At 34.5% G+C, this 16,449-nt stretch overlaps 1 protein-coding gene across 2 annotated transcripts in view; it reads left to right on the top strand.

Moving 5' to 3' along the window:
- Positions 1 to 16,449, top strand: part of STIL (STIL centriolar assembly protein) — a 60,793-nt gene that overhangs the window by 20,833 nt on the left and 23,511 nt on the right. For both annotated transcript variants that reach the window (XM_017672824.3, XM_017672823.3), the window contains exons 8-12: positions 2,398 to 2,548; positions 4,252 to 4,361; positions 8,934 to 9,048; positions 10,104 to 11,072; positions 15,850 to 16,015. In XM_017672824.3, coding sequence (XP_017528313.3) covers positions 2,398 to 2,548; positions 4,252 to 4,361; positions 8,934 to 9,048; positions 10,104 to 11,072; positions 15,850 to 16,015 — 1,511 coding nt within the window. The remainder of the gene's footprint in view (positions 1 to 2,397; positions 2,549 to 4,251; positions 4,362 to 8,933; positions 9,049 to 10,103; positions 11,073 to 15,849; positions 16,016 to 16,449) is intronic.

The following is a 16,449-nucleotide window of genomic DNA, read 5'->3' as shown; positions in this document are numbered from 1 at the left end:
TGGGGAAATGACAGTCTCTTCAACAGATGGTGCTGGCAAAACTGGACAGCTACATGTAAGAGAATGAAACTGGATCACTGTCTAACTCCATACACAAAAGTAAATTTGAAATGGATCAAAGACCTGAATGTAAGTCATGAAACCATAAAACTCTTAGAAAAAAACATAGGCAAAAATCTCTTAGACATAAACATGAGCAACTTCTTCATGAGCATATCTCCCTGGGCAAGGGAAACAAAAGCAAAAAATGAACAGGTGGGACTATATCAAGCTGAAAAGCTTCTGTACAGCAAAGGACATCAATAGAACAAAAAGGTATCCTACAGTATGGGAGGATATATTCATAAATGACATCCGATAAAGGGTTGACATCCAAAATATATAAAGAGCTCACACACCTCAACAAACAAAAAGCAAATAATCCAATTAAAAAATGGGCAGAGCTGCTGAACAGACAGTTTTCCAAAGAAGAAATTCAGATGGCCAACAGACACATGAAAAGATGCTCCACATCACTAGTCATCAGAGAAATGCAAATTAAAAGCACAATGAGATATCACCTCACACTAGTTAGGATGGCCAACATCCAAAAGACAAACAACAACAAATGTTGGCGAGGTTGTGGAGAAAGGGGAACCCTCCTACACTGTTGGTAGAAATGTAAATTAGTTCAACCATTGTGGAAAGCAGTATGGAGGTTCCTCAAAATGCTCAAAATAGAAATACCATTTGATCCAGGAATTCCACTTCTAGGAATTTACCCTAAGAATGCAGCAGCCCAGTTTGAAAAAGACAGATGCACCCCTATGTTATCGCAGCACTATTTACAATAGCCAAGAAATGAAAGCAACCTAAATGTCCATCAGTAGATGAATGGATAAAGAAGATGTGGTACATATACACAATGGAATATTATTCAGCCATAAGAAGAAAACAAATCCTACCATTTGCAACAACATGGATGGAGCTAGAGGGTATTATGCTCAGTGAAATAAGCCCGGTGGAGAAAGACAAGTACCAAATGATTCCACTCATATGTGGAGTATAAGAACAAAGAAAAACTGAAGGAACAAAACAGCAGCAGAATCACAGAACCCACAAATGGACTAACAGTTACCAAAGGGAAAGGGACTAGGGAGGATGGGTGGGAAGGGAGGGATAAGGGTGGGGAAAAAGAAAGGGAGCATTACGATTAGCATGTATAATGTGGGTGGGTATGGGGCAGGCTCTACAACACAGAGAAGACAAGTAGTGATTTTACAGCATCTTACTATGCAGATGGACAGTGACTGTGAAGGGGTATGTGGGGGGACTTGGTGAAGGGGCGAGCCTAGTAAACATAATGTTCTTCATGTAATTGCAGATTAATGATACCAAAATAAAAATTAAAGTAAAATAATAAAATAAAATAAAATAAAAATGAAGGAACAGTTACCATTAATTTATATGGAGAATTCTTGAGCATTCTCAGACCCAAAAAATAATCTCTTAGGCTTTTCTGATACCTTAGGACACATCTTGCTAATGATGCACAAAATAAATGGAGATAAACCACAGATGCTCACAGATAGTTCAAAGGTATGGCAGCTTGATGCTGAGTGTAGTTCTCAGGGAAAGAGCTTTACAGCACCACTCTTGTGCCACTCGTGGTGCCTGCTGCCTCTCTAAAGGCTCAGTGCAACACAAATGCAAAAATGGGTAAGTCTTTCATAAAAGCAAAATGGTATAACCCAAACTTTCAAAAAACTGGGGGATACCTGTGGTTGGTTTTAGTATATAGCTTAGGGACTCTTGATGACTTTACAAATATTTGAGTCATGTAGTGAATAATAAAATGAATGTTCATTTTACCAGTGTTTATTATAATGAAATATTGTAAATATCCATTTTTAGAAGTCTAGATAAGTCAATAGTGGCACATCTATAAATTGTGTAATACTGGATAGTCACTAAAAAAATAGAGGTCTGAGGTATAATAGAGAATGTGACATGGAAAGATATCAAAGATAGTCAAATAAAAAAGCAGTTACAAATAATGTGTATAATATGGCCTCATTTTTATTATATTGTGTAAAATGTGTATGTCTAGGGGGAAATCTGGAAGTATATACACTAAATTGGAGAGTAGGGTGAGGTGGTTTTCATTTTCTATTATACATTTCCTGTTTTGTTTGAAGTTTTTACAAGGAATATGTATTTTATAATAAAATGCATTTTAAAATTAAAAATCAGTAACAATAGAAAGTAAACAAATCTGCTTCCCAGTTTTCTTCTAAAAATTGATCTATTTAGTCAAGTCTATTTACTATATTGAGAGATTCTTCATATACTCATAGTTCTTTGAGTGTACTCTTGCTATCCTTAGCAAATTTAATTACATGGCATTTTTTCATCCAGGGTTTTTTCAGAAACTGGAAATTTCATTATAGTTCTCTACTCTGTGACACATAAAGATCCTGAGTTTTATGAATGCCTCCCTTGCGATGGCAGGTTACCTGACCTTCGATTCCAGCTGCTAACTAGCAAGGAAACATTACATCTTTTCAAAGTAAGTGATTTGATTACCTAGTGCACTAATGACTGTTTAGGGTTGCATGCTGACAGCTTAAGCCCAGTGGTCTTTACTCTTTAAAATAGTAACTCAAACTGTTAGGCTTTGTTTATTAATTAACTTTATTCATTTATGGTTAATTTTGTCTTGTAAATTTTACACCATCTCTCCAGAACCAAATTATAATACAGAATCAAAGCTTATCCATAGAAATTCTTGCCCATTCTAAAACTTAAGAATACATCAAGACTGTATATGTTGCATCTTTCATGATACTGAGTTAATTTGTGATCTTGGTGTTTTCTTTGTCCTGACTATTATTTTTTTAAATGTACGGATATAACAAATAGTTTCTCACACTTCAAAGTCAATGTTTATAAGATATAACCCTAGGAATCAGAGTAGATTGTTGCTATATCTAATGAAATGTATAAAAATACACCTAGGTGATGGCCATAGAAAAGTGTCTTTAAGTAAAAACTATAAGACTATTTTTCAGTAAAATGATTAGTTGTTCTATATCTCAGACCAATCATAAAAAAATAATGTTTTATTATAAAAATAATGAATTCCTCTAAATAGTCATTTATTTCCACTCATTATTTTGTGCCCTCTTTAATTTCATTTATAGGTTGTATCAGTTCATGAATCAAGTGTTTGTACTTTAATTATAATACAATCATCTTAAATGAGGTCTAATAATGTATTTCCGTTTTAGAGACATGTCATTTACTCAGTTTATTCTTTAGATCATATTCTCAGTGCAAAGTTACTATTTTAACTGAATCTCGAGTGAGTGAGTTACATAATGCAGGTAATGAAGTTTTCACTTCTATTTATGTAGCACTTTCATTATGTACATATTTCATGTGTAGCATATGATAGTTCTAAGAATTGAACCAGCAATACCACTTCTGGGTATTTATCCAAAGGAGATGAAGACACTAATGTGAAAAGATAACTGCACCCCCTCATTCATTGCAGCAGCATTCACAGCAAAGGAGACATGGAACCAGCTAAGTGTCCAGTGGTAGATACATAAAACGTGGTATATATACAATGGAATGTTATTCAGCCATTTAGAAAAAAAGAAATCCTGCCATTTGTGACAATATGGATGGACCTTGAGGGCATTATACTAAATGAAATAAGTCAGAGGAAGACAAATACCATATGATCTCACTTATATGTGGAATAAAAAAAAACCCATAAACTAATAATTACAGAGAAAAGATCAGTGATTGCAAGAGGTAGGGGGTTGGGAATTGATAGAATGGGTGATGGTGGCCAAAGGGTACAAACATACAGTTGTAAAAAAAATAGGTTGTGGCTGTAATGTACAGAAAGGTAGACAATAGTTGATAGTACTGTATTTAAAAATTGCTAAGAGAGTAGATCTTAGAAGTTTTCAACACAGGAAAAAACATTTGTAACATTTGTATGGTGATAGGTGTTAACTAGACTTACTGTGGTGAGCATTTCATAATACATACAAATAACGAATTATTATGTTGTATACCTGAAACTGTAATGTTTTATGTCAGTTGTATCTCAATTCTAAAAATAAGATTTTTTTTTTAAGGTTAATTATAGAAATCAGAAGTCCCTCTCCTTCCAGTGTTTCAGAGCTACTTTTTACTTACTTTGAATCCTCTGGTGTTTTTAAGTCAAATCTCAAAGTATGACCTACTTCATTTCAGAATGTTGAACCTTCTGACAAAAATCCAGCCCATTTTGAACTGAGTGCTAAAAGCCAAAATGCAGAAATGGAATTTTTCAACAAAGTTTTCAAGAATCTTTCAATTAAGAGGTAAAAGATACTTTTATTATCAGTATCCTTTCATTATGTCTATTAGTTTTTGATGAATAATAAAGATAACTCCCCAGTTCTTTCTGATGAAGCTGTTTGTGTATCTTATATTACTGTAGGTGTCCTTGCTTTAAGTGCATTCCTTCATACTTGGAATTGGTTGATCATTTTAATGAAGTGATGATGCTAGTATGGTTCTCATTGGAGCTGACTTATTACATAGGAAAAAAAAGCTATTTGTCAAGAACATCTTGCTTAGGAAGACACATCCTGTTTTTATTTAGTTTGCCTTCTGCTTGTTCTTACCTTCCTTGTAATTTTAAACCTGGGCCTGTCAGATAAACTACTATAAAAAATAACTCCTCTACTTAAAAAGGAAATTGTTTTAAAACTTTTAAAGCAAATATATTTGGGGAATATTAATTAAATAATGACTTGTGAATTTTTGGGTCAGTATTTAATTTTTGTGGTAAAGAAGATACTCCATTGTATTAGTCAGGGTTCTCCAGCAAAACAGAGCTGACAGGATGTATATGGAGCTGTTTTAAGGAATTGGCTCATGAAATTGTGGAGGCTTATTTAGCAAGTCCAAAATCTGCAGAGTAGGCCAGCAGGCTGGGAAGTGTTACATTATAGTCTAAAGATGGTTTGGTAGCAGAATTTCCTCTTCATGCGGGAGGTCAGTCTTTGTTCTATTAAGGCATTCAGCTGATTGGATGAGACCCACTCACATTATGGAGGAAAATCTACTTTAATCAGTCTACTAACTTAAATTTAATCTCATCTAAAAAAATACCTTCACAGAGACATCCAGAATAATGTTTGACAAATATCTGGGTACTGTGGCCAAGCCAGGTTGACACATTCAATTAACCCTTCATATCCTTCTTCCAGCTTTCTCATTTATTCTGCTATATGCCAGATAATCTGCTGTGGGCTGTGAATATAGTCATGATAAAAACATTGCAGACATGCTCCCTTCCCTAATGGAATTTGTAGTTTAATGATAGAGTGTTGAATGTTCTCCAAATTTTTTGAGAGGTCCTTTAATTTAGTATTTGCCAAATATTTACTAACCTCATTTAGAGCTTACTTTGCAATGCTGGTTTATTCTTTGACTCTAGTTCAGAAACTATTCTTATTCTTAATGTGCTCTAGCAGTTGATTTGTCATTTTCTCAACTTTTGGCCTATAACCTTGCCCTGTCTTTGGGCCCATTTAGTACTATCTAAATCTTGCATTAGAAAAGCAAGCAGGTGTAAAGTTCACTATAGATATTGCAGTCATTGAGAAAATGGCTTGAACTTCTTTATAACATTCAATGTCTATAGAATTGATTCTATAGGTGGAAATTAACTATGATACAATTTAAAAATGTCATCCATACCAGCTATTGATAGTGGCTGTATAACATAATAGTTGTGAACTCCGGTTATGGTATATGACGTATCTGTTCATGTGCCGGTTCTAAACATTAGTATCCCATCTATAAAATGGAATTATGACTATATCTGTATTAGTTTCCAGTTTCTGTTCCAAAAGATTATCACAAACTTGGTGACTTAACATAGTACAAATTTGTTATCTTCCAGGTCTGGAGGTCAGAGTTAAAATGGTCTTTGAGACTAAAATCAAAGTAATGGTAGGACTGCATTCCTTCTGGAAACTTTAGTGGAGAATCCACTTTATTTTAATCTCATCTAAAGGCCTGTCTTCTAGAGGCCTGCGTTTCTTGTCTGATGGCCCCTTCCTTAATCCATCCTTAAAACCAGCAGATTAGCATCTTCAAATCTTACTCTCTGACCTCTGCTTCTGTCCTCACATCTCCTTCTCTGATTCTGATTCTCTTGCCTCCATCTTATAAGGACCCTTGTAATTACATTGAGCCTAACTGGATAATCTCCAGATCTCAAAATCCTTAACTCATCTGCAAACTCCCTTTTACCATGTATGGTAATAAATTCACAAGTTCTGGGGGTTAGAAATATGTCTGAGGTATACTTAAACTTTGGGCATTTTAAGTTATCTTTGAAACAGGTTAGATCAGCAGAAAACTATTCTTATAGCTTTGTAGGAACACCTTCATTGTCTTGAGTTTTAAGGCTTTGTTCAAGATTTTAATGAATATTTATAGAAGAAAATGCTAAGTTAAGGAGACACTTATAGATTCCTTAAACATTGTTGTTGAAAATACTGTCTATTTTCAACTCTGACCAAAGCTTTAATAAGGATCAGTCATTTTCAGATTTTAGTAAAATGTTTGTCTCACCTAGAGAACTGGTATAATTATACAACCCACAGGGTTTTTCTTTTTGCCTTGGGTGCTAAAAAAGTTCAGAAATGGATTTTATTGCTCAATGTTGGAAATTTTATGTGTATAGGTATATGTGAGTATATTTACCCATAAGTAAGTATGTAGCAAATATTAACTCCTTACCATAAAATCAGGGATACAAAAAATGTAACTTTTTTTCTTTTTAAAAATAATTGAATTTAATTTCTATAAATTTTGCTTGGTTTGTATAATTTCATTATGCTTGGTTACAGAAACCAAATTTCAGTCATTTAAAGGTCTGTTTATCCTCTTTTCTCTGAGTTTATGTATAATTTAGAGGGACCAAGGCTGTGCTAGTATGGTGATGTGGGGTGACATGATTATCATCCATCCATGCTGCCATCTGCTGAGGTGTTTTCATTTGTGTCTGGTCTTTGGCAGTAGTTTTGTGCAGGTTCCTGCTGCAGGCTCCTTACCATATTCAGGTCACTAGTTCTGTGTCATATCCATGTTGCACTGAGGCCCAAGGGATGTCATTCTGTATTTTCATGTCCTTCTTGGGTATTGGGGGAGAGCTTTTTGGAACTGGGTGCAGACACTTCTGCTTAAACCCACCATGCAGACATTCTGATTGTTTCAGTGCAGCATATTGGCACAGAAAGAAGTCTTGAGTGTTTGTCTCTCCAAACTACGAGGCTTTAGGGCAAAGGTCTTTTCTGTCAGATCTTCCAAATCTACCTGCTAGGTAGGCAGGAAGCCGGACCTTTTTTAGGGATTCCATTAATCCCTAAAAGCTCTCAGCTTCTCTCTGGCTTTTCTTTCCTCTTCTTTAATGCATTGAGACTTAGGATGCAGAAAAACCTGATGCATATAGTCTTCCAAATTTGAGTCTCAAACTTTAATTTCAGCTTTTGAAACAGAATTTTTCTGTATTCTATTGGAGCATGGTCCCTGTGACACAGTGACCACACTGACTAAGTGACAGGAAATACCTCAATTAATGTCTCAAAGTATTTTTCCACCATAGATGTAAGTACATATGAAAAATGTAATTCCCTACTTGATTTTCCTTTATAACATGAATGTTTAATACAGTAAGCCTAATATGGTGACTGAACATCTTACCAGGTTACCAGTTTTTTAGTGGTGAATGCTATGTCTTGCTTATTTTTATATTCCTCAAAGGGATTCATCAGAAGATGCTCAGTAACTTGATTTATTGGTACATTAAGAATAACTGGGTTAACAATGAGATACCACCTCACACAGTTAGGATGGCCACTATCCAAAAGACAAGAAACAACAAATGCTGGCAAGGATGTGGTGAACTAGGAATCCTCCTACATTGTTAGTGGGAATGTAAATTGGTGCAACCATTGCAATATGACATTTCTCAAAAAAATAAAAATAGAAATGCCATTTGATCCAGGAATTCCACTCCCAGGAATTTACCTGAAGAAAACCTGGTTTGAAAAGACATATGCACTCCTATGTTTATCATTGCATTGTTTGCAATAGCCAAGATATGGAAGCAACCTTAGTGTCCATTAATAGATGAATGGATAAAGAAGATGTGGTACATATACAAAAAGGAATATTATTCAGTCATAAAAAGAAAAATCCTGCCATTTACAACATGGATGGATCTAGAGGGTGTTAATGCTCAGTGAAATAAGCCAGGCAGAGAAAGACAAATACCATATGATTTCACTTATTTGTGGAATATAAAAACAAAGCAAACAGAAAGAACAAAATAGCAGTAGACTCATAAGCACTGAGAAGGGACTAATGGATACCAAGGGTTGGGGTGGGGAGGGTGAACAGGATAAAGGGACACAATAATTCACAATCACAATATAAATTGGTCATGGGGACAGTAGTACAGTATGGAGAATACAGTTAATGACTCTAACATCTTAACTACATTGATAGATAGTAACTGCACTAGAGAGAGTGAGGATTTAATGATATGGGTAACTGTTGAACCACAGTGTGGTATATTTGAAACCAACATAAGATTGTATATCAGTGATACTTTAATTAAAAGAAAAAGAATAATTGGTTTAAACTTGCCATCATCAGGCAAGGGGGAATAGTTTATTAAGTATAAGTCTGACTGGGCTGGCTTTCTTGGGCAACTAGAATTGGCATGAAAAATAAAATAATTTGTGGTAGTCGGATACTAAATTAAATGATCCAGATACTACTGTGTCTTTTTAAAGGACTATTCATTTTCAGAAAGAACAAATGAACACTAGAATACTGAAGACTTTTTTTTTTTGCTCTCTATTCTTCAGGTCTTCCCAAAAATTATCTCCAGGGAAAATGCCAATAAATGATCATGACTCTGGTGTTGAGGATGAAGATTTTTCTCCAAGACCAATTCCTAGTCCTCATCCAGTTAATCAGAAGGTATCAGTGATCTTAGAAAGAACTCACTTTTGTAGTTAGAAACCTAAAAATCTCTTCATGTTAATGCATTTGATAATATTACCTAAAACTTACTTAGGTTTCATTTTAAGAGTTACACGTAGCTATCTCTATATGGCTGTATCAATACAGATAGATATTTTCCTCACAAATATATATAATTATGTGTATTCGTGTCTCTGCATATATGTACAGTTTTCCTAGAGAAAACTGAGGCACAGATTGGTTAAGTTACCTGCCCAGGATTACACAACTGGAATTCAGGAGTTTTTTTTCAGAATCAGGTGCTTTTAATCCATAATGGACACAACGTTCTATGCTATCACCATTGAGGAAACATTTTACTTGCTTTTGTAGATTGCCAACAACCCGTGTCATAATTTTTTTTTAAATTGTGACCAACCAGTCGGTTATTTTAGAATTGTGCCTTAATTGGACTAATTGCTTATTAGAAGAAAAATAAATGGGAAAGGTTTTTAAAAATTAGTATCAAACTGTAACCAAATTCACCATAATGAGTGTATTTTATTTACTCATTTCTGTTCTTTTCCAACTCTTAGTTCATATCAATAAAAAGAATAACAGTGAATAATTAGTAAAAAAAATATTCTGAAATATTTATTGGAAGAGCCTTTGTTATTTAACATGCAGAAACATTATTTGCTATTAGGTCTGTTGAAGCATTCTGCCTGTGATAATTATTTTTGTGGAGAGAGGGTAAAAAAAAAGTCTATTATAAAGTAGTTTCCTATATTGTGTTCTGGGATCTAAGCAACAATAATCAGTGGTCTAGTGAAAGGAGTTCTGTCATTACTTAAGTTTATGAGGGCAAGGACTGTTTATTTTGCTCACAATTGTATGTCAAGTGCTAGCACATGGAAGATCCCCAGATAATATTTGCCAACTGTCTAAATAAAGAATAAATACTTATAAAAAGTAACTTGATATAATTTGGACAGTAGTAGTCTAAGGAAAGTGAAGCATATATCTCTTTCCTAAGAATTCTTTTTTCTCTTCCATTTCTTTCCCATTTATAGGTTTCTAAGATCCAACCATCAGTTCCTGAACTCTCACTTGTGTTGGATGGCAATTTCATAGAATCAAACCCCCTGCCTAACCCATTGGAAATGGTGAATAATGAAAATCCTCCTTTGTTGATTAACCACTCTGAACACTTGGAGCCATTGCTACACCAGCTTTATGATGAGAAAAACAGCCGAGAAGCTGAAGTTGGAGAGCCTTCCTTGGGAAGGCTACCAAATCAGTTACACCAGGGTGCTGCTCCTTTGAGACATAGTGAAGTAAGAGAGCCATCTACCTATAAGAAAGGGAACCCCCATGTCAGGAACAATGTTAAACCATCTTCTCTTAATGGTCCATCTCCTGATACATCTGAGAAGTTTGAAATAGTTTCTGCTGGACATGTACACAAAGAAGAGTATCCTCTAAGGCCCTGCACATTTAATTCCAGGCAGTCTTCTCTTGCCTCACAGCCCCACCCACATAATTTTGATTTTTCACCCCACAATTCAGGAAGACCAATGGAACTTCAGATACCTACTCCCCTGCCACCATCTTACTGTTCCACAAATGTTTGCAGTTGTTGTCAGCATCACAGCCGTGTTCAGTATAATGCAATAAATTCTTGGCAAGAAATAAATACAGTAGGATCTGTTCAAGACCACCAGTCTGAAGCCTTTCAGAAGCATCTATTGTTTCACCCAACTGGATGTCCAGCTCTGTACCAGAATGCATTCCGTTCTTCAAGTAGTCCTATAGCTTTGAGACCTCAGGGACCCATGGGTAGTGGTTCTCCCCACAACAGTGTAGAACCATCACCTGTGGCAAGACTGCCTTCACATGTAGACTCTTGTAATCCACACCCTTGTGTAGTATGCATGCACACACCCAAGACTGGGTCAGATAATGGAATGATGGGACTATCTCCGGATGCATATAGGTTTCTCACAGAACAAGACAGACAGCTGAGACTACTCCAGGCACAGGTTTGTGAGCTTTCTTAGTTCTCTTAAATTCTTGGTATGAATATGGTTTCTTAAAAATAACTGGCAACTCCTCAGTAAAATTACATTTTGTGGAGTAGAATTGTAAAATGTCAGAACTCAGAGGAACCTTGGAAACTGAATTCTAGTCCCTATTGTTCTACACATAAGTAATATGAAGATTAGAGAGAGAAAATAGTTTACCCAGTAACACATTGCTAGTGAGGAGTAGAATCAGGACCAGAAACCAAACCTTCTCTTACCTGTCTTGTGTATGTCCTAACCTAGAATATAATTGCATTTTTTCTTTCACTTTTTATCTCTAATGAAGAGTCTATATAATTTACTAAACTTTACATACAACTAAATGTAAAGCCTGCACAATGGATTCTGATTCAGTTCTAGTTTGTCAACCTTATAGTATTTATACTAACCTTTAGCCAGTGTACCTTTAGAGAATAGTTCTAGAACCTCTTCTGTGTATCTATACTAGACTTGTTCCACTCATTTTATTCTGAAATGCTTCTTTTCTTCAGGCCTTATGGCAGAATTCTTACTCTTTTAATTATATCCTTGCACAGTTTAGTCTCTTAAGTATTGTATCTTTTTTTTTCTTTTTCCTTACTGGTACTCTTTTACATACCTACCACATATCTCCTGCCTCCTTCCTTTTCCCCAAGTACCAATGAAAACAGCTTGAAATATATTCATTTGTATTATTTCTATGATCCTATAACTATGCAAATATATGTATAATGGACATTTATATATGTGTGATTTTTAAAAAATCTTTGTTTTATAAAATTGGAATCTGTTTACATTTTGTAAAAAAAAAAAATGACATTGTCAAATTCTGTTTAAAAATGCCTTAGATAGTACACCTGAGAAAATATAGCTTTGCCACTGCTTTAAGCTTAGGTATATTCTTTGAAATTGTAAAATATAGATCGGATTTTAACAAATCATTATAAACGTTTGGCAAAATTTTTAATGTAGCTACTAGATATTTCACATTGAAAAGAAGTCTTATTTATTTCCTGTTTTGTTTTTTAAAAAAAGACTTATAGAGACTAAAAAGATCTTTTAACTGATTTACAAATCTTAGTTACTTGGGATTTTATATACTTATAATGTAGATTATAGTGTACTGGCTTTAGTTAAGATTATCCGAGTCATTATACTTAGTGTATGCCTCTAAATATGCTTCTGTGATAAAACACATAGCGTTATATTCATGAATTTTTTAAACTTTTTAGATCTCAAATTTTTTACAGAGAATCATAACATTTTCTACCAAGTATATATAGAACTATCTTACTCAGCATAGAATTCTGTTACAATGATGTACAACAAATTTTCTAATTGGTCTCCTATTGATTATTTCAACATTGCAGCAGTAAACATCCTTACACTTGCATCTCTTGAGTATATGCATATATCTCTGGGCATAGATCCCTAGAAGTAAAATTATGAAGTCAAAGAGAACATTCATTTTAAAGGTTCAGAGATATCCAACTGTTCCTTTCCTAATATTCCAAGGCTTGTTTTGGAGTAGTGGTTAAGGGAGTGGACTCCGACTTCAGACTCCTTGGGTCCTAATCTAGTTTCAGTGTAACATGAGTTATACAGTCTTGGCCATATTACTTTTCTTCTCTGACTGATTCAGTTTTCTAATACACAAAAGAAGAATATACATAGTAAGTGTAGAGAATTCGAAGGATTGGATGAGTTACTAAGAAAGGGCTTAGAATAGTGCCTGGCATATAGTTAGTGTTCAGTAACTATTAGCTCTTAAATTGTTTTCATTATCATTATTATCTTAGTTAATGCCGTCACTTCTCATCCCATCACTCAGGCCAAAATCCTAGGCTTCAGAAACCCAGGCTTCACTTCCCAAATACATCCTGAACTGAAGTATTCTTTACCATCATTCCTGCTACCATCCTAATTCAAACCATCTTCTCTTATCCAGACATGCTACTTCCAGTACTGTCCTCTTGTGCTTCCTGCAGTTGGGAAAACCACAGCCATCTTTTTAAAGCTCAAGTCAGATCACAGGGCTCCTGCCTAAAACTCTCAATGGTTTTCCACTGCAGTTAAAATAAAATCCAAATTCCTTTCCTTGGCCCTCAAAACCCTTTGGATTTTGCTTCTGTTTCCTTCTCCAACCTCATCTCCTGATACTGTCTTCCATGTTCACTACTTTAGCTGCAGTGGTGTGCTTTTTGTTCTTCGGAAACAGGAACATGTTAACCTTAGTTTCTTAAGCTTGTAGTCCCCCTTGCCTGAAACATCCTTGTAGTTCTTTGATGGCTAGTTCTTTCTCTTCATTCAGGCCTCAATTCCATGTTTTTGTTTTTTGTCTCCAAAGAACTCTAGAAAGGGAGCTTAGAAGATTCATCACTGTATTCTTAAGTACCTTGAATAGTACTTCACTTAATAATAGTTGTTTAATACATACTTTGTAACTTGAATGAGTGAAAATGGACACTAGTATTCAATTAATACTCTGAAGTTATTTTTCTACATCTCCAATATTAGGCATATCCAACTCTTATCAGTCTTATAAATAGAAACTTTTAATTCACATTGTGTTGATTTTAAGTAAGATTGATCATTTTATTATTTCTTGGCCATTTGTATTTTCTTTCCATAAAGAAAACATGCTCTGTGTCATTTATCCATTTTTCTATTAAGTCCTTTTCCAATTAATTTATAAGAGCTTGTTGTATATTGAGGAAATTGGTTCTTTATCATATATATATGTGGTATTTCTCACAGTTTGTCTTTAATGTTTTATGTTTTAACCACTTGTTTTATGCAGAATATTCTAGTTTCGATATAATTAGATTTATCAGTCATTTTCTTTCTGGCTTTTGTATTATGTTTATAAAAGCCTTCTTCCCTTCAAGGTTACATGAAACTTACTCTTCATCCTTCCTCCTCCTCCAGGATTATATTTGTTGCTTTATTTTGATAAGCGATGTTTTTCTTTTTAATCCTCAGATGATTGGTCCCATGTATTTATTGGATAATAGATCTTTTAGTTAATGATTTAGAAATGCATTTTTTATTATATAATGAAAGTATTATGTGTTTGCATCTATTTCTGTACTGTACTCTTCATTGATCTGCTTGTCTATTCCAACACCAAAACCATTCAATTTAATCACTATAGCTTTATAATAAGTCTTCTGAGTATTTCCTATGTGATCTCTCTAAACCTCACTTTTCTCATCTGTGAATTGGGAGCAATGATTAGTATTATATGTAGATTTGAAGGTTAAATCAGTTTATATATATATGGGAGAGAGGGAAAGAGAAAGGGAGAAAAGGAGTGCTTAGTGTAGGACCTGGCTATGGTAAACACTCAACAAATTACAGCTATTGATCTCTTATCCTCACAACTACCTGAGTTTTAGGCAATATTCTAACTCATAGTGGTTAAATAGCTTTTCCAAAAGGTAGCAGAGAAGGGTTTAAACTTAATGTCCTCATGACGCCAAAGCCTATGCTTCAAACCACTATAAGTACATATGCTATTTTGTATTAATGCAATAGTAGAACTTAGAATGGAAAACCACTGTTTAAAAAGGGAGGCTCTTCCATTTCTAGTTATAAACCCAAGATAAATGAAAAAATATGCTCACACAAAAACTTGCACAAAAATGTTCATAGCAACATTATTTATAATAGCCAAAAGTGAAAACAATCCAGTGTTCATTAACTGATGAATAGATAAATACAGTAGGATGCTAGTCAACCATCAAAAGAAAAGAACTTTTGCTAGGTAGTATAGCACAGGTTAATTTTGCAAACATGCTAAATAAAAGAAACAAGATACAAGGCCATGTACCATATGGTTCTGTTTATATAAAATGTCCACAATAAGCAGATCTATAGAGACAGAAAGTAGATTGGTGGTTGCTAAGGCTAGGGACAGGGGCAATGAAGAACAACTGCTATGGGTACAGAGATTTTGGGGGGTTGATGAAATATGTTCTGTAATTAGATGATGGTGATGGTCGCAAACTTTGTGAATATACTAAAAACCACTGAATTGTATATTTCACTGAATAACACTGAATTGTGTTATTATATGTGAATTATATCTTTATTTAAAAAGGAGGAAGGGAAGCTTTGGGTGTTTGAACTTTTGTCTTGCTTCTTGTAAGTTATATGCCTTGGACAAACAACTTCATTTTTAATGCCTCAAGTTTTATCTGTAAAGTGCGTTTAATAGTTGTGTGTTCTTCAGAGGGTTGCTCTAAAAGTCATGCATAAGAGCTCTTATGGTGTCTTGTAAAAAGGAAGCACTCTGTAAGTATTAACTATTGTTATTAATAGCTTCAGTTTTGACATGGCCAAACATGGGCAATTGTGATTAACCTTTCTTTGTAAGAAAAACTTTGTGTAGAAAATGTTCAGTATTTGGCATATGGAATTAGAGTATAGCTTCTATCTTACTTTTGATTTGTGGAAAAGGAGTAGAAGGTTGAAGTGTTAACATTCAGGCTTTTCTACACGAGCGTCAATTTATGAATGCTAATCTAAACACCTGTTACTTTTAAATTGACGCTTAGGCCACTTAACTGCTTCGTAATAATGATAATTTCTACATTGAATAAGTTTTATGGTGTGATTTAGTTGAAATGTGAGAAAATATCTTTAAAAGTCAGTTATTTATAAGTGGGGCACTTTGTAAATCATCTTTAAACTCTGCTACCAGTTTGGTTGATTATATCACTGTCAGTTTAAGGTATGTTTTTAATTGGTACAGATTCAGCGTTTGTTGCAATCACAGTCTCTGCAGCCCTGTTCCCCTAAGACAACCAATGTTGAAGACACAGTACAAGCTGCAAGACAAGTGGAATTGGTTTCCATGGAATCACAGCCTTCCCCTGGTTTGCATATGAGAAAAAGTGTAAGCATTGCTGTGAGCACAGGTAATTTCATTTTTGTTTGTAAGGAGTTTTTTTAAACATCCTTTTCATGTTAAATTTTTACATAGAAATTGGTACAAATAGAAACAAAAGCAAGGTGATGGGAGTATAACTTGCTTAAGTCTGTGTGTAATTTTACTCTTTATGAAATAAAACTATACCTGAAGACAGATATGAAACCACATAACATAATACCTTATTTGTTTTTGCTACTTTCCCAGGCTGGACCCAGTTCTGATAAGATAAGTCATCTGTGGTTTGAGGGATCAGGGAAGGTTTCATCTATTGCAGTGTTATTCTGGGCCTTGCAGGGTATGTAGGGTTTTAGTGGGTGGAATTGAGAGATGATAGAACAGATTGAATATAGAAAATAGTACGGGCTCAGTGAGAAAAACACAGGGCTCTGAATTCTAGTACTCTTCATTAGTGAGTTATTA

This window comes from Manis javanica, chromosome 4 (assembly GCF_040802235.1).
Source record: "Manis javanica isolate MJ-LG chromosome 4, MJ_LKY, whole genome shotgun sequence".
NCBI classification, from domain to species: Eukaryota; Metazoa; Chordata; class Mammalia; order Pholidota; family Manidae; genus Manis; species Manis javanica.
Note: the sequence above shows the minus strand (reverse complement) of the source record. Positions and strands in the feature narration are given on the sequence as shown.